Source organism: Oncorhynchus nerka, linkage group LG3, assembly GCF_034236695.1.
Source record: "Oncorhynchus nerka isolate Pitt River linkage group LG3, Oner_Uvic_2.0, whole genome shotgun sequence".
In the NCBI taxonomy this organism is placed as follows: Eukaryota; Metazoa; Chordata; class Actinopteri; order Salmoniformes; family Salmonidae; genus Oncorhynchus; species Oncorhynchus nerka.
The window spans coordinates 13,282,570-13,306,122 of NC_088398.1; the positions used below are offsets into that span (position 1 = coordinate 13,282,570).

General features: G+C 49.9%; 1 protein-coding gene across 2 annotated transcripts in view; it reads left to right on the forward strand.

The window, feature by feature from the left end:
• LOC115102465 (cyclin-dependent kinase 14) overlaps positions 1–23,553 on the forward strand; it is a 273,353-nt gene that overhangs the window by 113,216 nt on the left and 136,584 nt on the right. For both annotated transcript variants that reach the window (XM_065008563.1, XM_065008569.1), the window contains 2 exons: positions 3,099–3,219; positions 5,503–5,596. In XM_065008563.1, the coding sequence (XP_064864635.1) occupies positions 3,099–3,219; positions 5,503–5,596 (215 nt within the window). The remainder of the gene's footprint in view (positions 1–3,098; positions 3,220–5,502; positions 5,597–23,553) is intronic.

Consider the following 23,553-nt stretch of genomic DNA (forward strand, 5'->3'; position numbering starts at 1 on the left):
ACACACACACACCAACACGCACACACACGTCACACATTACCCAGATTCTATCAGACCAGACATAAATGACCTGCCAAGCGCACACAATCAGTTATTGCCACCAGAAACCCGTGCAAGTATGCAAAATTACTTCCAAAGCATTATAGAATATTTTAAAGCCATTTTATATCTAGTTTTGTTATATATATATTTGAGATGTGAGCAGGGGGTATTATTACAAATCACACAATCAGACATTCATCATGATATATTAGACTGGGGTGATGCAGGAGAGGAGTGACACATTATTTAATTTACCCTGTTTTCTATTCTGGCTACACATTTCATGACGGAAACAAATTGTGCATTTGCAGCATCTGCAAGATTGTTTTTCAGTGTTTTTTGTAATGATGAATGCTGTTTATTTAAAAAAAAAAAAAATTGTTTGGTATATCTTGTTTCTTTCTCCCCATGGATTTATTGTAGCTTTAGACACAGCAGCCGAGGAGGTGGGGAGGAGGAGGAAGATGAGGAGGAGGCGGCTACACAGAGATATCTGAAAGTCATTTGACTTCAGAGTGAACTTCAAAAGAAGGCTTGAGTTGTTTGTCCCAGGGGGGATATGGAGTCTATTTCAGTCTCCTCTCTGGCTGTATTCTTCTTCAACACCCTCTTCTCTTCCTCCTCCTCTCCTGCCCTCTGTTCTCTGACCCCTGGTGTTGCCATGGGGACACAGTGTGATGTATAATTCACTACTGAACTTCACACCCAGGGCTACCTGTGTGTGTGTGTGTGTGTGTGTGTGTGTGTGTGTGTGTGTGTGTGTGTGTGTGTGTGTGTGTGTGCGTGCGTGCGTGCGTGCGTGCGTGCGTGCCTGCGTATACATGGGTGTGTGACCTTCATTCCGGGGCGACCTGGAATGGAAGGCCAGCCAGGAGCCACGCCGGTTGTATAGTGTGAAACTGTTGTCTCAATGCCAGGAGTGTCAGTGTTTGAAGGAATGAAGGTTGTTGTGTGCGTTGGTGCATGTGTGTGAAGGCCTTTTGAAATGGAGCCTCTCGCTGCAGTAGGTCTCTCAGGTGTGCTCTGATGTAGAATGTCAGGGCCACCGGGCAGTCACCATTTTATAGAAAGAGCAATGTGTCCATCCGCCTGTTTCGTGCTGTTACCGTGGTGACTACACTGGAGGAGTGGAGGAGAGGGAATCCAATCATCTAGGTCCTGGAGTGTAAATACAGTACCCACCCCCACTATTTCCTATCACTCCCTCTCTTTCTCTCTCCATCCCTCTCCTCCATTTACCTTCCCTCCCTGTCTTTCTCCCTCCACCCCTTTCCTCAATTTACCTTCCCTCCCTGTCTTTCTCCCTACACCCCTTTCCTCAATCGACCTTCCCTCCCTGCCTTTCTCCCTCCATCCCTCTCCTCCATCTTACCTTCCTTCCCTGCCTTTCTCTCTCCATCTCTCTCCTTCCTCAACCTTCCCTCCCTGCCTTTCTCTCTCCATCTCTCTCCTTCCTCTACCTTCCCTCCCTGCCTTTCTCCCTCCGTCCCTTCCTCCCTCTAACTTCCCTCCTTGCCTTTCTCTCTCCATCTCTCTCCTTCCTCTACCTTCCCTCCCTGCCTTTCTCCCTCCGTCCCTTCCTCCCTCTAACTTCCCTCCCTGCATTTCTCTCTCCATCTCTCTCCTTCCTCTACCTTCCCTCCCTGTCTTTCTCTTTCCATCTCTCTCCTTCCTCTACCTTCCCTCCCTGTCTTTCTCTTTCCATCTCTCTCCTTGCTCTACCTTCCCTCCCTGTCTTTCTCTTTCCATCCCTCTCCTCCATCTACCTTCCCTCCCTGTCTTACTCTTTCCATCCCTCTCCTTCCTCTACCTTCCCTCCCTGTCTTTCTCTTTCCATCCCTCTCCTTCCTCTACCTTCCCTCCCTGTCTTTCTCTTTCCATCCCTCTCCTTTCTCTACCTTCCCTCCCTGTCTTTCTCTTTCCATCCCTCTCCTCCATTTACCTTCCCTCCCTGTCTTTCTCTTTCCACCCCTCTCCTTCCTCTACCTTCCCTCCTTGTCTTTCTCTTTCCATCCCTCTCCTTCCTCTACCTTCCCTCACTGTCTTTCTCTTTCCATCCCTCTCCTTCCTCTACCTTCCCTCCCTGTCTTTCTCTCTCCATCTCTCTATCATTCAGATGAACCTACAGCCAGACAACCCATATACTGTAACTACCCATTCAGTCTATTATTCTGGCCTTTTTATGATGATTAGATCTCTTCTCCCTGCTCCTGCCCTGCGTTAACCTCCCAGTCCCCTCTACACACACACACACCTCACAGCACCTGCAGTGTAAATGATAGGCTCTCAGTGTGTCTGGGATATTGGTCTCTCCTCTCTGTGACACAGCCTATTGTTTACAGGTCAGATTAGTCTGTAAATTATAGTGTTAGACTGTGAGGAAGCCTGGCTCAACCCTCCCTCTCTCCTGGAAGCCTGGGTCTGTTCTGGCATAGGGACATGTTAACTACTCCCTGCCCTGCATCAGCCTGCCCACACACACACATACACACACACACACACACACACACACACACACACACACACACACACACACACACACACACACACACACACACACACACACAGGGGGCTGGCAAAAGGGGGAGGAAGTCTTGGCTGTTTAAGCTAAATGCTATAATGAACCAGTCTCACCACCTGGGAGGACAGCTAGCTAAATGCCACCAGACTCATTAAAACTAGCTGGCTCTGCAGTGCCAGCGTATGCATGCACACACACACACACACACACACACACACACACACACACACACACTCAGTTCATACACAATACTGTATCAGTTTAGGGAGCGGTGTCCTCGATGTTAGATGTAGTGTATGGAGATGGTCTGTTGTAGCTTTGAGTATGTCTGATTGGTATTCTGATAGCCCTGGTCCTGTTGGTACCCAGGGTCCATGTCAAAGAGCACCTCAGGCAAGACCTGCTCTGCTTTGCACCAGCTTTTCTCTCATCTTATGGAGCCTCAGTGGAGGGCATTCAATGATACAGTTAACATATTATGTTTCTGTTCCCACTAGTTGTTCCTTACAGTGTGTGTGTGTGTTCTCTCCTGCAGGTCTGGCACGGGCTAAGTCAGTCCCCAGCCACACCTACTCCAATGAGGTGGTGACCCTGTGGTACCGCCCCCCTGATGTCCTCCTGGGATCCACAGACTACTCCACCTGCCTGGACATGTGGTGGGTAGTACCACAGACTTTTAACCCCTGAGCCCCTACCTCTTGCCACATCCCTCTCCACAACAGGGAGAATACTTCCTCCTCTAGATCAGATGAGGTGTGAACCCCACAGAGAGCCACAGACAGCTGTGTGAATGTGTTCCATAGGGAGGAGAGGTCGAGACCTGGCCATGTCTCTATCTGGGGTTGATGAGAAGCTGGGAGACCTGGTCTGGCTGAGTCTGAGGCTCAGTATGGACTGACAGGGGAATTTACTGTGGACATGGACAGATAGAGGCCTTCCTATGGCGACAGACAGCAGCTTTAGTCAGTATATGGACAGGGGTCTTTCAGAACTGCCGTCCAGGCTGTGAATTGAACCGTGACCACATCGATCTGGACAGGCAGTCCTCGAGTACGCCCCTTTCCAAGGACCCGAGCTGCATCCCACCGCGGGCAATTCAAGCATAGTGGGAGAGAGGGAGAGGCAGGAGGTTAGGTTGGCAGTAGAGCAGGTGGGCAAATCCTTAGGGCACCTTTCCAGTCCACCGAGACTGGAGCCACTCAACATAGAAAGACCTATAACGTCACTTAGAAAGCAGTGTTCCATGAACAGGCAGCGCTCACATCGACCGCAGTGTGCTCAGTGCTGGGTCACTGGTTTGGGTTACAGTCTGTCCCATACCCGTCAAACCACTAAAAGGTTAAAGGATCAGATCATCTGGAAGACAGGAGGAAAGGGAAGAATAGGGTGGAACAGAACAGGGATTCTTCTTCTAGTCTATTTTTATGTCTGTTATATCGCCTCAGTGAGCCTGTCGTTTCACCAGGCACCTGTCAGTCAAGCTGACACTGTGGACAATGACAGACAGCCCAGACAGACAAACAAAGAGAGGTGTGAGAGGAAGTGGTTGAATCCCTGTCGTTTCACCAGGCACCTGTCAGTCAAGCTGACACTGTGGACAATGACAGACAGCCCCGCCAGACAGACAGAGAGAGGTGTGAGAGGAAGTGGTTGAATCCCTGTCGTTTTCACACTGTTATTAGCAGGTTTATCCCTCTCCCTGCGAAGCCAAACCTCTGTATCTGATTAAACACCAGTCTCTATATAAAGATCTAAGAAATATCTGAACAGTTTGCTGATGAAAATGTATTGTTCCATCCAGCACCTACTTCTATCCATTGAACTTTTAAGAAATGTATAGGGCTCTTCCTGGTCTATAGGTACGCTATGGAGACGGATGAAGTTTTCAAAAAGGAATTAAGGTGTGCGGTGTGTTAAAGGGGGATGAAAATGATGCTGGTGCTTGTCTCTCTCTTTCTCCCTCCCTCTCTCTCTCTCCCTCTCTATTTCTATTCATTCATCTTTCTGTATTATCTGTGTGACTGCTCAACCGTTGCTGGGTCATGCAGAGATAGAGGAAAAGAGGGAGTGAGTAGTGTGCACTGGGCCAGAAAGTGATTCTGTCAGGAAACAATAGTTCTCTGACAAATGGGCTCTGACACCTGTTTAAACCTACACACACATACACACCACTCTCCATAACTGGCCACCTCTCTTTCTCCATCCCGCTCTCCTTCTCTCTCCACTGGGCATCCCATTATCCAACCATCGCCACCTCAGATGCCACACAGAGTTAGTCTTCTGAACAAACACTTTACTGAAGCTGAATCCTCTAGGAAATCAAGACATCCACCATAGATTTAGATGGAAATGAAGATATTCCCCAAGAGTGAACCATTTGCCTTTCAAAATATACTGTGCTCTTCTACAAAGCCATTTGAGTACACTATAGATTAAATCATGATGAATTATAGTTGAGGAGGCTAGTATTCTTCATAGAGGGGTTCAAATGTTTACTGCTGATGGCTCTGGAGCTCTCCAACTCTGTTGATGCTGTCTGTGTGCTCTAATGGGGATGCTGTCTTTCTGTCTCTAATGTGGATGCTGTCTGTCTGTCTCTAATGGGGATGCTGTCTTTCTGTCTCTAATGTGGATGCTGTCTGTCTGTCTCTAATGGGGATGCTGTCTTTCTGTCTCTAATGTGGATGCTGTCTGTCTGTCTCTAATGTGGATGCTGTCTGTCTGTCTCTAATGGGGATGCTGTCTGTCTGTCTCTAATGGGGATGCTGTCTTTCTGTCTCTAATGTGGATGATGTCTGTCTGTCTCTAATGGGGATGCTGTCTTTCTGTCTCTAATGTGGATGCTGTCTGTCTGTCTCTAATGGGGATGCTGTCTTTCTGTCTCTAATGGGGATGCTGTCTTTCTGTCTCTAATGTGGATGCTGTCTGTGTCTCCCCAGGGGTGTGGGCTGCATCTTCATCGAGATGATACAAGGAGTGGCAGCTTTCCCTGGGATGAAGGACATCCAGGATCAGCTGGAAAGGATATTCCTGGTGAGTCAGCTGTGTGTTTGTGTGTGTGCGTATAGTCTCACTTTGAGCACTTTTTCATTTAGTTAACCTTTATTTAACTAGGCAAGTCAGTTAAGAACAAATTCGTATTTACAATGACGGCCTACCAAAAGGCAAAAGGCCTCCTTCCGGGATTTGGGGCTGTGATTGAAAATAAAAAATATAGGCTAAAACACACATCACGACAAGAGGCACCACAACACTACATAAAGAGAGACATAAGACAACAACACATCATGGCAGCAACACATGACAACAACACGGTAGCAACACAACATGGCAGCAGCACAACATGGTAGCAGCACAAAACATGGTACAAACATTATTGGGCACAGCCAACTCCACAAAGGGCAAGAAGGTAGAGACAAGAATACATCATGCGAAGCAGCCACAACTGTCAGTAAGAGTCTCCATGATTGAGTCTTTGAATGAAGAGATGGAGATAAAACCGTCCAGTTTGAGTGCTTTTTTCAACTCGTTCCAGTCACTAACTGCAGGAAACTGAGAAGAGGAGCGACCCAGGGATGTGTGTGCTTTGGGGACCTTTAACAGAATGTGACTGGCAAAACAGGTGTTGTATGTGGAGGATGAGGCCTGCAGTAGATAGGGGGGAGTGAGGCCTAAGAGGGTTTTATAAATAAGCATTGGGTATAGGTGACCAGAGGTGAGGTGACCAGTTTACAGAGGAGTATAGAGTGCAGTGATGTGTCCTATAAAAGGCATTGGTGGCAAATCTGATGTCCGGATGGTAAAGAAGATCTAGCTGCTCGAGAGCACCCTTACCTGCTTATCTATAAATTACCTCTCCTTGGTCTAGCATGGGTAGGATGGTCATCTGAATCAGGGTTAGTTTGGCAGCTGGGGTGAACGAGGAGTGATTACGATAGAGGAAACCAAGTCTAGATTTAACCTTAGCCTGTAGCTTGGATATGTGCTGAGAGATGGATAGTGTACCGTCTAGCCATACTCCCAAAATACGTGTATGAGGTGACTACCTCAAGCTCTAAACCCTCCGAGGTAGTAATCACACCGGTGGGGAGAGGGGCAATCTTCTTACCAAACCACATGACCTTTGTTTTGGAGGTGTTCAGAACAAGGTTAAGGGTAGAGAAAGCTTGTTGGACAATAAGAAAGCTCTGCATATAAATGGATGAGAGAGCTTCCTACTGCCTGAGCTATGTTGTTGATATAAATTGAGATGAGTGTGGGGCCTAGGATCGAGCCTTGGGGTACTCCCTTGGTGACAGGCAGTGGCTGAGACAGCAGATGTCCTGACTTTATACACTGCACCTTTTTTTCATTTTTTTTAACTAGGCAAGTCAGTGAAGAACAAATTCTGATTTACAATGCCGGTTTGGAACAGTGGGTTAACTGCCTTGTTCAAGGGCAGAACGACAGATTTTTACCTTGAATCATTGTTGACTGACCAATTGACTGTGTTTACTGTTTACTTGCGTACTTGTGTACTTGAGCAGTAACCTTTGGCTCTTGATCTAATCAGCATGAGGTCTGTGGCCCTCTTTAACTCTGGGTCAGGTAGCTATTCAATTCTTCCGCTAGGTTCTTATTAAAGGAACCAGTGATTAGGGATTAATAGGGATGGCAGATAGATTGATAGATATATTTCTGAACAGGACTCAGGGCCTGACTGCATCAATATTTTATGGCTGTGTGAGGTCTCATGAATCCCATAATCGGCTCCTCTGTCCTCTATAATTCCCCCCATCGGCAGAATTGAAGTGGAGTGTTAATGTGAGGAATTCATATTCATTCATCCTCTGAAATGAGTTAATAATGAATGCAGACAATTACTGAGATGAGAGGATGGGAGAGAGAAAGAGAGACACATAGAGAGAAAGAGAGGGATGAAGAAAGAGAGACAGAGCGAAAGAGAGTAATGAAGAAAGAGAGACATATAGAGAGAAAGAGAGGGATGAAGAATGAGAGACATAGAGAGAAAGAGAGTAATGAAGAAAGAGAGACATATAGAGAGAAAGAGAGGGATGAAGAAAGAGATACATATAGAGAGAAAGAGAGGGATGAAGAAAGAGAGACATATAGAGAGAGAGGGATGAAGAAAGAGAGACATATAGAGAGAAAGAGAGGGACGAAGAAAGAGAGACATATAGAGAGAGAGAGAGGGATGAAGAAAGAGATACATATATAGAGAGAGAGAGGGGGATGAAGAAAGAGATACATAGAGAGAAAGAGAGGGATGAAGAAAGAGAGACATATAGAGAGAAAGAGAGGGATGAAGAAAGAGAGACATATAGAGAGAGAGAGAGGGATGAAGAAAGAGAGACATATAGAGAGAGAGAGAGGGATGAAGAAAGAGAGACATATAGAGAGAGAGAGGGATGAAGAAAGAGATACATATAGAGAGAGAGAGAGGGATGAAGAAAGAGAGACATATAGAGAGAGATAGAGAGAGAGGGATGAAGAAAGAGAGACATATAGAGAGAGAGAGAGGGATGAAGAAAGAGAGACATGTAGAGAGAAAGAGAGGGATGAAGAAAGAGAGACATATATAGAGAGAGAGAGAGAGAGAGAGGGGATGAAGAAAGAGAGACATATATAGAGAGAGAGAGAGAGGGATGAAGAAAGAGAGACATATAGAGAGAAAGAGAGGGATGAAGAAAGAGAGACATATATATATATAGAGAGAGAGGGATGAAGAAAGAGAGACATATAGAGAGAAAGAGAGGGATGAAGAAAGAGAGACATATAGAGAGAGAGAGGGATGAAGAAAGAGAGACATATAGAGAGAGAGAGAGGGATGAAGAAAGAGAGACATATAGAGAGAAAGAGAGGGATGAAGAAAGAGAGAAATATATAGAGAGAGAGAGGGATGAAGAAAGAGATACATATAGAGAGAGAGAGGGATGAAGAAAGAGATACATAGAGAGAAAGAGAGGGATGAAGAAAGAGAGACATATATAGAGAGAGAGAGGGATGAAGAAAGAGAGACATATATATAGAGAGAGAGGGATGAAGAAAGAGAGACATATAGAGAGAGAGAGAGAGGGATGAAGAAAGAGAGACATATATATAGAGAGAGAGAGAGAGAGGGATGAAGAAAGAGAGACATATAGAGAGAGAGAGAGGGATGAAGAAAGAGAGACATATAGAGAGAGAGAGAGGGATGAAGAAAGAGAGACATATCGAGAGAGAGAGAGGGATGAAGAAAGAGAGACATATAGAGAGAAAGAGAGGGATGAAGAAAGAGAGACATATATATAGAGAGAGAGGGATGAAGAAAGAGATACATATATAGAGAGAGAGAGGGATGAAGAAAGAGATACATATATAGAGAGAGAGGGGGATGAAGAAAGAGAGACATATATAGAGAGAGAGAGGGATGAAGAAAGAGATACATATAGAGAGAAAGTGAGGGATGAAGAAAGAGAGACATAGAGAGAGAGAGAGAGATGAAGAAAGAGAGACATATAGAGAGAAAGAGAGGGATGAAGAAAGAGAGACATATAGAGAGAGAGAGAGGGATGAAGAAAGAGAGACATATATATAGAGAGAGGGGGATGAAGAAAGAGAGACATATATAGAGAAAGTGAGGGATGAAGAAAGAGAGACATATATAGAGAGAGAGTGGGATGAAGAAAGAGATACATATAGAGAGAGAGAGAGAGGGATGAAGAAAGAGAGACATATAGAGAGAGAGAGAGAGAGGGATGAAGAAAGAGAGACATATATAGAGAGAGAGAGAGAGAGGGATGAAGAAAGAGAGACATATAGAGAGAAAGAGAGGGATGAAGAAAGAGACATATAGAGAGAAAGAGAGGGATGAAGAAAGAGAGACATATAGAGAGAAAGAGGGGGATGAAGAAAGAGAAACATATAGAGAGAGACATATATAGAGAGAGAGGGGATGAAGAAAGAGAGACATATAGAGAGAGAGAGGGATGAAGAAAGAGAGACATATAGAGAGAGAGAGGTGTAGGTCAGTGGAGTCAGGTGTGAAGACAGAGACAACGCGGTTCGGTTTGTTTTGCAGAGGGCTGTCGGGGATAAGTGTGTGGGTGCGTGTGCGTCTGTCTGTGTGTCTTTGTATGTCTGTGTGAATCTGTGTGTGTAGGGAGTATGCCCCAGGCAGGGAATCTTACACAAAGCAACCTAAGAGGACAGATCGCCGGGGAGAGAGAGATACTGTATAAAAACATTTTATTGATTGTCTGTTTTGCCAAAGAGAAAATTGGGGCTGTCTGCTCTCCTCACATTTGTAAGATTCCCCCCCAAAACCCCAGCCCTCTCTGCCCCCTGCATCCATCCAGTACACCCCTTGAACACACAGACACAAAGAGAGAGGGGTAGAGGGGGAAAAAGGAAAAAAGGGGAGAGACCCAGTAGTGGGATGGCCTGTCGCCAGCTTGGGTATCGATGGAGGTACACCTGCAACCCTGTTGGCCTGGCAGCAGGGGATCTGTGTGCCCTGTAGCAGGTTGCAGGTGGAGCCGAGAAGGATAGGGGGGAGGATGGAGAAGGGGAAGGGAGGGGTGGAAGGGGAAGGGAGGGGTGGAAGGGGAAGGGAGGGGTGGAAGGGGATTGGGGGAGGATGGAGAAGGGGAAGGGAGGGGTGGAAGGGGATTGGGGAGGGGTGGAAGGGGAAGGGAGGGGTGGAAGGGGAAGGGAGGGGTGGAAGGGGAAGGGAGGGGTGGAAGCGGAAGGGAGGGGTGGAAGGGGAGGGAGGTCTGTCTGACTGTCTGGGGTCAAATGAAAATGTTATCCAGTGGAGATAAGGGTTTTATTCAGCAAACATGAGCATATGAGGAGGAGAGGAGGGGGGAGAGGGATAGGAGGGGAGGAGAGCAGAGAGGAGAGACAGAGGAGACAGAGGAGTGGAGGATAAGGGTGAGAGGAGAGGAGAATAGAGGCGAGGAGAGGAGAATAGAGGCGAGAAGAGGAGAATAGAGGAGGAGAGAGGAGGGGTTGGTGGGATAAAGTCTGACAGGTCTATATTGTGTTCTGATTATCCTCTCCTTACTCTCTCCACATTATGAAGACCTTTTGAATCCCCTGTTTTAACGGGATCAAACCTGTGTAGTTAATAGCATGGCCCACACAGCCCCTGTAAGCCATACACACGAGGAGGCCAGAGATGTGCTTAAACTAGGCTTACAGTCTTACCTTGACTGTAGAATCATTATTATTTCTCTGAGGTAATAACACCTCTGATCATCTCAATGCCAATGCCCACACATTCACACAATTTGCTTTTGATGTGTTTATTGATTCAGCATTTCTCATAATCCAGATGGCAATAATTAGTGTTTGGACATTGAAACATTAACTGGCCTTTTGAGGCGTGATGAACATGATCAGCAGACATTTGAAGAATTGAATCCGTTTAATAAGAGAGTTTGCTTCACTTGTAAATACACACACAATATTATATACAGGCTACATGGCCTCATGGACCATGGACTCACCGAACGCATTGAACCAAAATGGCACCACACTGAGACAACTCTAACTATATTGCATTGGCTAAGAAGTACTGACCCGTCAAATTGAGCCGCTCATATTTTCTCCCACCCCAATCACGTCTCATCCTGTTGTGTGTCTGTGTACTCTGCTGTCAGCTAGAGGAAGAAAAGACAGATAGAGAAATACACCTGGAAAAATGTCCACCAGTCTGCTTGGCCTGGCAGCTAGATGGTCAGTTAGTGTAACAAACAGCTCCACCTGTCTGCTTGGCCTGGCAGCTAGACGGTCAGTTAGTGTAACAAACAGCTCCACCTGTCTGCTTGGCCTGGCAGCTAGACGGTCAGTTAGTGTAACAAACAGCTCCACCAGTCTGCTTGGCCTGGCAGCTAGACGGTCAGTTAGTGTAACAAACAGCTCCACCAGTCTGCTTGGCCTGGCAGCTAGACGGTCAGTTAGTGTAACAAACAGCTCCACCAGTCTGCTTGGCCTGGCAGCTAGACGGTCAGTTAGTGTAACAAACAGCTCCACCAGTCTGCTTGGCCTGGCAGCTAGACGGTCAGTTAGTGTAACAAACAGCTCCACCAGTCTGCTTGGCCTGGCAGCTAGACGGTCAGTTAGTGTAACAAACAGCTCCACCAGTCTGCTTGGCCTGGCAGCTAGACGGTCAGTTAGTGTAACAAACAGCTCCACCTGTCTGCTTGGCCTGGCAGCTAGACGGTCAGTTAGTGTAACAAACAGCTCCACCAGTCTGCTTGGCCTGGCAGCTAGACGGTCAGTTAGTGTAACAAACAGCTCCACCTGTCTGCTTGGCCTGGCAGCTAGACGGTCAGTTAGTGTAACAAACAGCTCCACCTATCTGCTTTTCCTGGCAGCTAGACGGTCAGTTAGTGTAACAAACAGCTCCACCTGTCTGCTTGGCCTGGCAGCTAGACGGTCAGTTAGTGTAACAAACAGCTCCACCTGTCTGCTTGGCCTGGCAGCTAGACGGTCAGTTAGTGTAACAAACAGCTCCACCAGTCTGCTTGGCCTGGCAGCTAGACGGTCAGTTAGTGTAACAAACAGCTCCACCAGTCTGCTTGGCCTGGCAGCTAGACGGTCAGTTAGTGTAACAAACAGCTCCACCAGTCTGCTTGGCCTGGCAGCTAGACGGTCAGTTAGTGTAACAAACAGCTCCACCAGTCTGCTTGGCCTGGCAGCTAGACGGTCAGTTAGTGTAACAAACAGCTCCACCAGTCTGCTTGGCCTGGCAGCTAGACGGTCAGTTAGTGTAACAAACAGCTCCACCAGTCTGCTTGGCCTGGCAGCTAGACGGTCAGTTAGTGTAACAAACAGCTCCACCAGTCTGCTTGGCCTGGCAGCTAGACGGTCAGTTAGTGTAACAAACAGCTCCACCAGTCTGCTTGGCCTGGCAGCTAGACGGTCAGTTAGTGTAACAAACAGCTCCACCTGTCTGCTTGGCCTGGCAGCTAGACGGTCAGTTAGTGTAACAAACAGCTCCACCAGTCTGCTTGGCCTGGCAGCTAGACGGTCAGTTAGTGTAACAAACAGCTCCACCTGTCTGCTTGGCCTGGCAGCTAGACGGTCAGTTAGTGTAACAAACAGCTCCACCTATCTGCTTGGCCTGGCAGCTAGACGGTCAGTTAGTGTAACAAACAGCTCCACCAGTCTGCTTGGCCTGGCAGCTAGACGGTCAGTTAGTGTAACAAACAGCTCCACCAGTCTGCTTGGCCTGGCAGCTAGACGGTCAGTTAGTGTAACAAACAGCTCCACCAGTCTGCTTGGCCTGGCAGCTAGACGGTCAGTTAGTGTAACAAACAGCTCCACCTGTCTGCTTGGCCTGGCAGCTAGACGGTCAGTTAGTGTAACAAACAGCTCCACCTGTCTGTTTGGCCTGGCAGCTAGACGGTCAGTTAGTGTAACAAACAGCTCCACCAGTCTGCTTGGCCTGGCAGCTAGACGGTCAGTTAGTGTAACAAACAGCTCCACCAGTCTGCTTGGCCTGGCAGCTAGACGGTCAGTTAGTGTAACAAACAGCTCCACCAGTCTGCTTGGCCTGGCAGCTAGACGGTCAGTTAGTGTAACAAACAGCTCCACCAGTCTGCTTGGCCTGGCAGCTAGACGGTCAGTTAGTGTAACAAACAGCTCCACCAGTCTGCTTGGCCTGGCAGCTAGACGGTCAGTTAGTGTAACAAACAGCTCCACCAGTCTGCTTGGCCTGGCAGCTAGACGGTCAGTTAGTGTAACAAACAGCTCCACCAGTCTGCTTGGCCTGGCAGCTAGACGGTCAGTTAGTGTAACAAACAGCTCCACCAGTCTGCTTGGCCTGGCAGCTAGACGGTCAGTTAGTGTAACAAACAGCTCCACCAGTCTGCTTGGCCTGGCAGCTAGACGGTCAGTTAGTGTAACAAACAGCTCCACCAGTCTGCTTGGCCTGGCAGCTAGACGGTCAGTTAGTGTAACAAACAGCTCCACCAGTCTGCTTGGCCTGGCAGCTAGACGGTCAGTTAGTGTAACAAACAGCTCCACCAGTCTGCTTGGCCTGGCAGCTAGACGGTCAGTTAGTGTAACAAACAGCTCCACCTGTCTGCTTGGCCTGGCAGCTAGACGGTCAGTTAGTGTAACAAACAGCTCCACCAGTCTGCTTGGCCTGGCAGCTAGACGGTCAGTTAGTGTAACAAACAGCTCCACCAGTCTGCTTGGCCTGGCAGCTAGACGGTCAGTTAGTGTAACAAACAGCTCCACCAGTCTGCTTGGCCTGGCAGCTAGACGGTCAGTTAGTGTAACAAACAGCTCCACCAGTCTGCTTGGCCTGGCAGCTAGACGGTCAGTTAGTGTAACAAACAGCTCCACCAGTCTGCTTGGCCTGGCAGCTAGACGGTCAGTTAGTGTAACAAACAGCTCCACCAGTCTGCTTGGCCTGGCAGCTAGACGGTCAGTTAGTGTAACAAACAGCTCCACCAGTCTGCTTGGCCTGGCAGCTAGACGGTCAGTTAGTGTAACAAACAGCTCCACCTGTCTGCTTGGCCTGGCAGCTAGACGGTCAGTTAGTGTAACAAACAGCTCCACCTATCTGCTTGGCCTGGCAGCTAGACGGTCAGTTAGTGTAACAAACAGCTCCACCTGTCTGCTTGGCCTGGCAGCTAGACGGTCAGTTAGTGTAACAAACAGCTCCACCAGTCTGCTTGGCCTGGCAGCTAGACGGTCAGTTAGTGTAACAAACAGCTCCACCAGTCTGCTTGGCCTGGCAGCTAGACGGTCAGTTAGTGTAACAAACAGCTCCACCAGTCTGCTTGGCCTGGCAGCTAGACGGTCAGTTAGTGTAACAAACAGCTCCACCTGTCTGCTTGGCCTGGCAGCTAGACGGTCAGTTAGTGTAACAAACAGCTCCACCAGTCTGCTTGGCCTGGCAGCTAGACGGTCAGTTAGTGTAACAAACAGCTCCACCAGTCTGCTTGGCCTGGCAGCTAGACGGTCAGTTAGTGTAACAAACAGCTCCACCAGTCTGCTTGGCCTGGCAGCTAGACGGTCAGTTAGTGTAACAAACAGCTCCACCTGTCTGCTTGGCCTGGCAGCTAGACGGTCAGTTAGTGTAACAAACAGCTCCACCAGTCTGCTTGGCCTGGCAGCTAGACGGTCAGTTAGTGTAACAAACAGCTCCACCAGTCTGCTTGGCCTGGCAGCTAGACGGTCAGTTAGTGTAACAAACAGCTCCACCAGTCTGCTTGGCCTGGCAGCTAGATGGTCAGTTAGTGTAACAAACAGCTCCACCAGTCTGCTTGGCCTGGCAGCTAGATGGTCAGTTAGTGTAACAAACAGCTCCACCAGTCTGCTTGGCCTGGCAGCTAGATGGTCAGTTAGTGTAACAAACAGCTCCACCAGTCTGCTTGGCCTGGCAGCTAGACGGTCAGTTAGTGTAACAAACAGCTCCACCAGTCTGCTTAACCTGGCAGCTAGATGGTCAGTTAGTGTAACAAACAGCTCCACCAGTCTGCTTGGCCTGGCAGCTAGATGGTCAGTTAGTGTAACAAACAGCTCCACCAGTCTGCTTGGCCTGGCAGCTAGATGGTCAGTTAGTGTAACAAACAGCTCCACCTGTCTGCTTGGCCTGGCAGCTAGATGGTCAGTTAGTGTAACAAACAGCTCCACCAGTCTGCTTGGCCTGGCAGCTAGATGGTCAGTTAGTGTAACAAACAGCTCCACCTGTCTGCTTGGCCTGGCAGCTAGATGGTCAGTTAGTGTAACAAACAGCTCCACCAGTCTGCTTGGCCTGGCAGCTAGACGGTCAGTTAGTGTAACAAACAGCTCCACCAGTCTGCTTGGCCTGGCAGCTAGACGGTCAGTTAGTGTAACAAACAGCTCCACCTGTCTGCTTGGCCTGGCAGCTAGACGGTCAGTTAGTGTAACAAACAGCTCCACCAGTCTGCTTGGCCTGGCAGCTAGACGGTCAGTTAGTGTAACAAACAGCTCCACCAGTCTGCTTGGCCTGGCAGCTAGACGGTCAGTTAGTGTAACAAACAGCTCCACCAGTCTGCTTGGCCTGGCAGCTAGACGGTCAGTTAGTGTAACAAACAGCTCCACCAGTCTGCTTGGCCTGGCAGCTAGACGGTCAGTTAGTGTAACAAACAGCTCCACCAGTCTGCTTGGCCTGGCAGCTAGACGGTCAGTTAGTGTAACAAACAGCTCCACCAGTCTGCTTGGCCTGGCAGCTAGACGGTCAGTTAGTGTAACAAACAGCTCCACCTGTCAGCTTAACCTGGCAGCTAGATGGTCAGTTAGTGTAACAAACAGCTCCACCAGTCTGCTTGGCCTGGCAGCTAGACGGTCAGTTAGTGTAACAAACAGCTCCACCAGTCTGCTTGGCCTGGCAGCTAGACGGTCAGTTAGTGTAACAAACAGCTCCACCAGTCTGCTTGGCCTGGCAGCTAGATGGTCAGTTAGTGTAACAAACAGCTCCACCTGTCTGCTTGGCCTGGCAGCTAGATGGTCAGTTAGTGTAACAAACAGCTCCACCAGTCTGCTTGGCCTGGCAGCTAGATGGTCAGTTAGTGTAACAAACAGCTCCACCTGTCTGCTTGGCCTGGCAGCTAGATGGTCAGTTAGTGTAACAAACAGCTCCACCAGTCTGCTTGGCCTGGCAGCTAGACGGTCAGTTAGTGTAACAAACAGCTCCACCAGTCTGCTTGGCCTGGCAGCTAGACGGTCAGTTAGTGTAACAAACAGCTCCACCTGTCTGCTTGGCCTGGCAGCTAGACGGTCAGTTAGTGTAACAAACAGCTCCACCAGTCTGCTTGGCCTGGCAGCTAGACGGTCAGTTAGTGTAACAAACAGCTCCACCAGTCTGCTTGGCCTGGCAGCTAGACGGTCAGTTAGTGTAACAAACAGCTCCACCAGTCTGCTTGGCCTGGCAGCTAGACGATCAGTTAGTGTAATAAACAGCTCCACCAGTCTGCTTGGCCTGGCAGCTAGACGGTCAGTTAGTGTAACAAACAGCTCCACCTGTCAGAGTTAACCTGGCAGCTAGACGGTCAGTTAGTGTAACAAACAGCTCCACCAGTCTGCTTGGCCTGGCAGCTAGACGGTCAGTTAGTGTAACAAACAGCTCCACCAGTCTGCTTGGCCTGGCAGCTAGACGGTCAGTTAGTGTAATAAACAGCTCCACCAGTCTGCTTGGCCTGGCAGCTAGACGGTCAGTTAGTGTAACAAACAGCTCCACCTGTCAGAGTTAACCTGGCAGCTAGATGGTCAGTTAGTGTAACAAACAGCTCCACCAGTCTGCTTGGCCTGGCAGCTAGACGGTCAGTTAGTGTAACAAACAGCTCCACCAGTCTGCTTGGCCTGGCAGCTAGACGGTCAGTTAGTGTAACAAACAGCTCCACCAGTCTGCTTGGCCTGGCAGCTAGACGGTCAGTTAGTGTAACAAACAGCTCCACCAGTCTGCTTGGCCTGGCAGCTAGACGGTCAGTTAGTGTAACAAACAGCTCCACCAGTCTGCTTGGCCTGGCAGCTAGACGGTCAGTTAGTGTAACAAACAGCTCCACCAGTCTGCTTGGCCTGGCAGCTAGACGGTCAGTTAGTGTAACAAACAGCTCCACCAGTCTGCTTGGCCTGGCAGCTAGACGGTCAGTTAGTGTAACAAACAGCTCCACCAGTCTGCTTGGCCTGGCAGCTAGACGGTCAGTTAGTGTAACAAACAGCTCCACCAGTCTGCTTGGCCTGGCAGCTAGACGGTCAGTTAGTGTAACAAACAGCTCCACCAGTCTGCTTGGCCTGGCAGCTAGACGGTCAGTTAGTGTAACAAACAGCTCCACCAGTCTGCTTGGCCTGGCAGCTAGACGGTCAGTTAGTGTAACAAACAGCTCCACCAGTCTGCTTGGCCTGGCAGCTAGACGGTCAGTTAGTGTAACAAACAGCTCCACCAGTCTGCTTGGCCTGGCAGCTAGACGGTCAGTTAGTGTAACAAACAGCTCCACCAGTCTGCTTGGCCTGGCAGCTAGACGGTCAGTTAGTGTAACAAACAGCTCCACCAGTCTGCTTGGCCTGGCAGCTAGACGGTCAGTTAGTGTAACAAACAGCTCCACCTGTCTGCTTGGCCTGGCAGCTAGACGGTCAGTTAGTGTAACAAACAGCTCCACCTGTCTGCTTGGCCTGGCAGCTAGACGGTCAGTTAGTGTAACAAACAGCTCCACCTGTCTGCTTGGCCTGGCAGCTAGACGGTCAGTTAGTGTAACAAACAGCTCCACCTGTCTGCTTGGCCTGGCAGCTAGACGGTCAGTTAGTGTAACAAACAGCTCCACCAGTCTGCTTGGCCTGGCAGCTAGATGGTCAGTTAGTGTAACAAACAGCTCCACCTGTCTGCTTGGCCTGGCAGCTAGATGGTCAGTTAGTGTAACAAACAGCTCCACCAGTCTGCTTGGCCTGGCAGCTAGATGGTCAGTTAGTGTAACAAACAGCTCCACCTGTCTGCTTGGCCTGGCAGCTAGATGGTCAGTTAGTGTAACAAACAGCTCCACCAGTCTGCTTGGCCTGGCAGCTAGACGGTCAGTTAGTGTAACAAACAGCTCCACCAGTCTGCTTGGCCTGGCAGCTAGACGGTCAGTTAGTGTAACAAACAGCTCCACCTGTCTGCTTGGCCTGGCAGCTAGACGGTCAGTTAGTGTAACAAACAGCTCCACCAGTCTGCTTGGCCTGGCAGCTAGACGGTCAGTTAGTGTAACAAACAGCTCCACCAGTCTGCTTGGCCTGGCAGCTAGACGGTCAGTTAGTGTAACAAACAGCTCCACCAGTCTGCTTGGCCTGGCAGCTAGACGATCAGTTAGTGTAATAAACAGCTCCACCAGTCTGCTTGGCCTGGCAGCTAGACGGTCAGTTAGTGTAACAAACAGCTCCACCTGTCAGAGTTAACCTGGCAGCTAGACGGTCAGTTAGTGTAACAAACAGCTCCACCAGTCTGCTTGGCCTGGCAGCTAGACGGTCAGTTAGTGTAATAAACAGCTCCACCAGTCTGCTTGGCCTGGCAGCTAGACGGTCAGTTAGTGTAACAAACAGCTCCACCTGTCAGGTTAACCTGGCAGCTAGATGGTCAGTTAGTGTAACAAACAGCTCCACCAGTCTGCTTGGCCTGGCAGCTAGACGGTCAGTTAGTGTAACAAACAGCTCCACCAGTCTGCTTGGCCTGGCAGCTAGATGGTCAGTTAGTGTAACAAACAGCTCCACCAGTCTGCTTGGCCTGGCAGCTAGACGGTCAGTTAGTGTAACAAACAGCTCCACCAGTCTGCTTGGCCTGGCAGCTAGACGGTCAGTTAGTGTAACAAACAGCTCCACCAGTCTGCTTGGCCTGGCAGCTAGACGGTCAGTTAGTGTAACAAACAGCTCCACCAGTCTGCTTGGCCTGGCAGCTCCAGTCTGCTTGGCCTGGCAGCTAGACGGTCAGTTAGTGTAACAAACAGCTCCACCAGTCTGCTTGGCCTGGCAGCTAGACGGTCAGTTAGTGTAACAAACAGCTCCACCAGTCTGCTTGGCCTGGCAGCTAGACGGTCAGTTAGTGTAACAAACAGCTCCACCAGTCTGCTTGGCCTGGCAGCTAGACGGTCAGTTAGTGTAACAAACAGCTCCACCAGTCTGCTTGGCCTGGCAGCTAGACGGTCAGTTAGTGTAACAAACAGCTCCACCAGTCTGCTTGGCCTGGCAGCTAGACGGTCAGTTAGTGTAACAAACAGCTCCACCTGTCTGCTTGGCCTGGCAGCTGTAAGTGTAACAAACAGCTCCACCTGTCTGCTTGGCCTGGCAGCTAGACGGTCAGTTAGTGTAACAAACAGCTCCACCAGTCTGCTTGGCCTGGCAGCTAGACCAGTCTGCTCAGTTAGTGTAACAAACAGCTCCACCAGTCTGCTTGGCCTGGCAGCTAGACGGTCAGTTAGTGTAACAAACAGCTCCACCAGTCTGCTTGGCCTGGCAGCTAGACGGTCAGTTAGTGTAACAAACAGCTCCACCAGTCTGCTTGGCCTGGCAGCTAGACGGTCAGTTAGTGTAACAAACAGCTCCACCAGTCTGCTTGGCCTGGCAGCTAGACGGTCAGTTAGTGTAACAAACAGCTCCACCAGTCTGCTTGGCCTGGCAGCTAGACGGTCAGTTAGTGTAACAAACAGCTCCACCAGTCTGCTTGGCCTGGCAGCTAGACGGTCAGTTAGTGTAACAAACAGCTCCACCAGTCTGCTTGGCCTGGCAGCTAGACGGTCAGTTAGTGTAACAAACAGCTCCACCAGTCTGCTTGGCCTGGCAGCTAGACGGTCAGTTAGTGTAACAAACAGCTCCACCAGTCTGCTTGGCCTGGCAGCTAGACGGTCAGTTAGTGTAACAAACAGCTCCACCAGTCTGCTTGGCCTGGCAGCTAGACGGTCAGTTAGTGTAACAAACAGCTCCACCAGTCTGCTTGGCCTGGCAGCTAGACGGTCAGTTAGTGTAACAAACAGCTCCACCAGTCTGCTTGGCCTGGCAGCTAGACGGTCAGTTAGTGTAACAAACAGCTCCACCAGTCTGCTTGGCCTGGCAGCTAGACGGTCAGTTAGTGTAACAAACAGCTCCACCAGTCTGCTTGGCCTGGCAGCTAGACGGTCAGTTAGTGTAACAAACAGCTCCACCAGTCTGCTTGGCCTGGCAGCTAGACGGTCAGTTAGTGTAACAAACAGCTCCACCTGTCTGCTTGGCCTGGCAGCTAGACGGTCAGTTAGTGTAACAAACAGCTCCACCAGTCTGCTTGGCCTGGCAGCTAGACGGTCAGTTAGTGTAACAAACAGCTCCACCTGTCTGCTTGGCCTGGCAGCTAGACGGTCAGTTAGTGTAACAAACAGCTCCACCTGTCTGCTTGGCCTGGCAGCTAGACGGTCAGTTAGTGTAACAAACAGCTCCACCTGTCTGCTTGGCCTGGCAGCTAGACGGTCAGTTAGTGTAACAAACAGCTCCACCTGTCAGAGTTAACCTGGCAGCTAGATGGTCAGTTAGTGTAACAAACAGCTCCACCAGTCTGCTTGGCCTGGCAGCTAGACGGTCAGTTAGTGTAACAAACAGCTCCACCAGTCTGCTTGGCCTGGCAGCTAGACGGTCAGTTAGTGTAACAAACAGCTCCACCAGTCTGCTTGGCCTGGCAGCTAGACGGTCAGTTAGTGTAACAAACAGCTCCACCAGTCTGCTTGGCCTGGCAGCTAGACGGTCAGTTAGTGTAACAAACAGCTCCACCAGTCTGCTTGGCCTGGCAGCTAGACGGTCAGTTAGTGTAACAAACAGCTCCACCAGTCTGCTTGGCCTGGCAGCTAGACGGTCAGTTAGTGTAACAAACAGCTCCACCAGTCTGCTTGGCCTGGCAGCTAGACGGTCAGTTAGTGTAACAAACAGCTCCACCAGTCTGCTTGGCCTGGCAGCTAGACGGTCAGTTAGTGTAACAAACAGCTCCACCAGTCTGCTTGGCCTGGCAGCTAGACGGTCAGTTAGTGTAACAAACAGCTCCACCAGTCTGCTTGGCCTGGCAGCTAGACGGTCAGTTAGTGTAACAAACAGCTCCACCTGTCTGCTTGGCCTGGCAGCTAGACGGTCAGTTAGTGTAACAAACAGCTCCACCTGTCTGCTTGGCCTGGCAGCTAGACGGTCAGTTAGTGTAACAAACAGCTCCACCTGTCTGCTTGGCCTGGCAGCTAGACGGTCAGTTAGTGTAACAAACAGCTCCACCAGTCTGCTTGGCCTGGCAGCTAGACGGTCAGTTAGTGTAACAAACAGCTCCACCAGTCTGCTTGGCCTGGCAGCTAGACGGTCAGTTAGTGTAACAAACAGCTCCACCAGTCTGCTTGGCCTGGCAGCTAGACGGTCAGTTAGTGTAACAAACAGCTCCACCAGTCTGCTTGGCCTGGCAGCTAGACGGTCAGTTAGTGTAACAAACAGCTCCACCAGTCTGCTTGGCCTGGCAGCTAGACGGTCAGTTAGTGTAACAAACAGCTCCACCAGTCTGCTTGGCCTGGCAGCTAGACGGTCAGTTAGTGTAACAAACAGCTCCACCAGTCTGCTTGGCCTGGCAGCTAGACGGTCAGTTAGTGTAACAAACAGCTCCACCAGTCTGCTTGGCCTGGCAGCTAGACGGTCAGTTAGTGTAACAAACAGCTCCACCTGTCTGCTTGGCCTGGCAGCTAGACGGTCAGTTAGTGTAACAAACAGCTCCACCAGTCTGCTTGGCCTGGCAGCTAGACGGTCAGTTAGTGTAACAAACAGCTCCACCAGTCTGCTTGGCCTGGCAGCTAGACGGTCAGTTAGTGTAACAAACAGCTCCACCAGTCTGCTTGGCCTGGCAGCTAGACGGTCAGTTAGTGTAACAAACAGCTCCACCAGTCTGCTTGGCCTGGCAGCTAGACGGTCAGTTAGTGTAACAAACAGCTCCACCAGTCTGCTTGGCCTGGCAGCTAGACGGTCAGTTAGTGTAACAAACAGCTCCACCAGTCTGCTTGGCCTGGCAGCTAGACGGTCAGTTAGTGTAACAAACAGCTCCACCAGTCTGCTTGGCCTGGCAGCTAGACGGTCAGTTAGTGTAACAAACAGCTCCACCAGTCTGCTTGGCCTGGCAGCTAGACGGTCAGTTAGTGTAACAAACAGCTCCACCAGTCTGCTTGGCCTGGCAGCTAGACGGTCAGTTAGTGTAACAAACAGCTCCACCAGTCTGCTTGGCCTGGCAGCTAGACGGTCAGTTAGTGTAACAAACAGCTCCACCTGTCTGCTTGGCCTGGCAGCTAGACGGTCAGTTAGTGTAACAAACAGCTCCACCTGTCTGCTTGGCCTGGCAGCTAGAAGGTCAGTTAGTGTAACAAACAGCTCCACCTGTCTGCTTGGCCTGGCAGCTAGACGGTCAGTTAGTGTAACAAACAGCTCCACCTGTCTGCTTGGCCTGGCAGCTAGACGGTCAGTTAGTGTAACAAACAGCTCCACCTGTCTGCTTGGCCTGGCAGCTAGACGGTCAGTTAGTGTAACAAACAGCTCCACCAGTCTGCTTGGCCTGGCAGCTAGACGGTCAGTTAGTGTAACAAACAGCTCCACCAGTCTGCTTGGCCTGGCAGCTAGACGGTCAGTTAGTGTAACAAACAGCTCCACCAGTCTGCTTGGCCTGGCAGCTAGACGGTCAGTTAGTGTAACAAACAGCTCCACCAGTCTGCTTGGCCTGGCAGCTAGACGGTCAGTTAGTGTAACAAACAGCTCCACCAGTCTGCTTGGCCTGGCAGCTAGACGGTCAGTTAGTGTAACAAACAGCTCCACCAGTCTGCTTGGCCTGGCAGCTAGACGGTCAGTTAGTGTAACAAACAGCTCCACCAGTCTGCTTGGCCTGGCAGCTAGACGGTCAGTTAGTGTAACAAACAGCTCCACCAGTCTGCTTGGCCTGGCAGCTAGACGGTCAGTTAGTGTAACAAACAGCTCCACCAGTCTGCTTGGCCTGGCAGCTAGACGGTCAGTTAGTGTAACAAACAGCTCCACCAGTCTGCTTGGCCTGGCAGCTAGACGGTCAGTTAGTGTAACAAACAGCTCCACCAGTCTGCTTGGCCTGGCAGCTAGACGGTCAGTTAGTGTAACAAACAGCTCCACCAGTCTGCTTGGCCTGGCAGCTAGACGGTCAGTTAGTGTAACAAACAGCTCCACCTGTCAGAGTTAACCTGGCAGCTAGATGGTCAGTTAGTGTAACAAACAGCTCCACCAGTCTGCTTGGCCTGGCAGCTAGACGGTCAGTTAGTGTAACAAACAGCTCCACCAGTCTGCTTGGCCTGGCAGCTAGATGGTCAGTTAGTGTAACAAACAGCTCCACCAGTCTGCTTGGCCTGGCAGCTAGACGGTCAGTTAGTGTAACAAACAGCTCCACCAGTCTGCTTGGCCTGGCAGCTAGACGGTCAGTTAGTGTAACAAACAGCTCCACCAGTCTGCTTGGCCTGGCAGCTAGACGGTCAGTTAGTGTAACAAACAGCTCCACCAGTCTGCTTGGC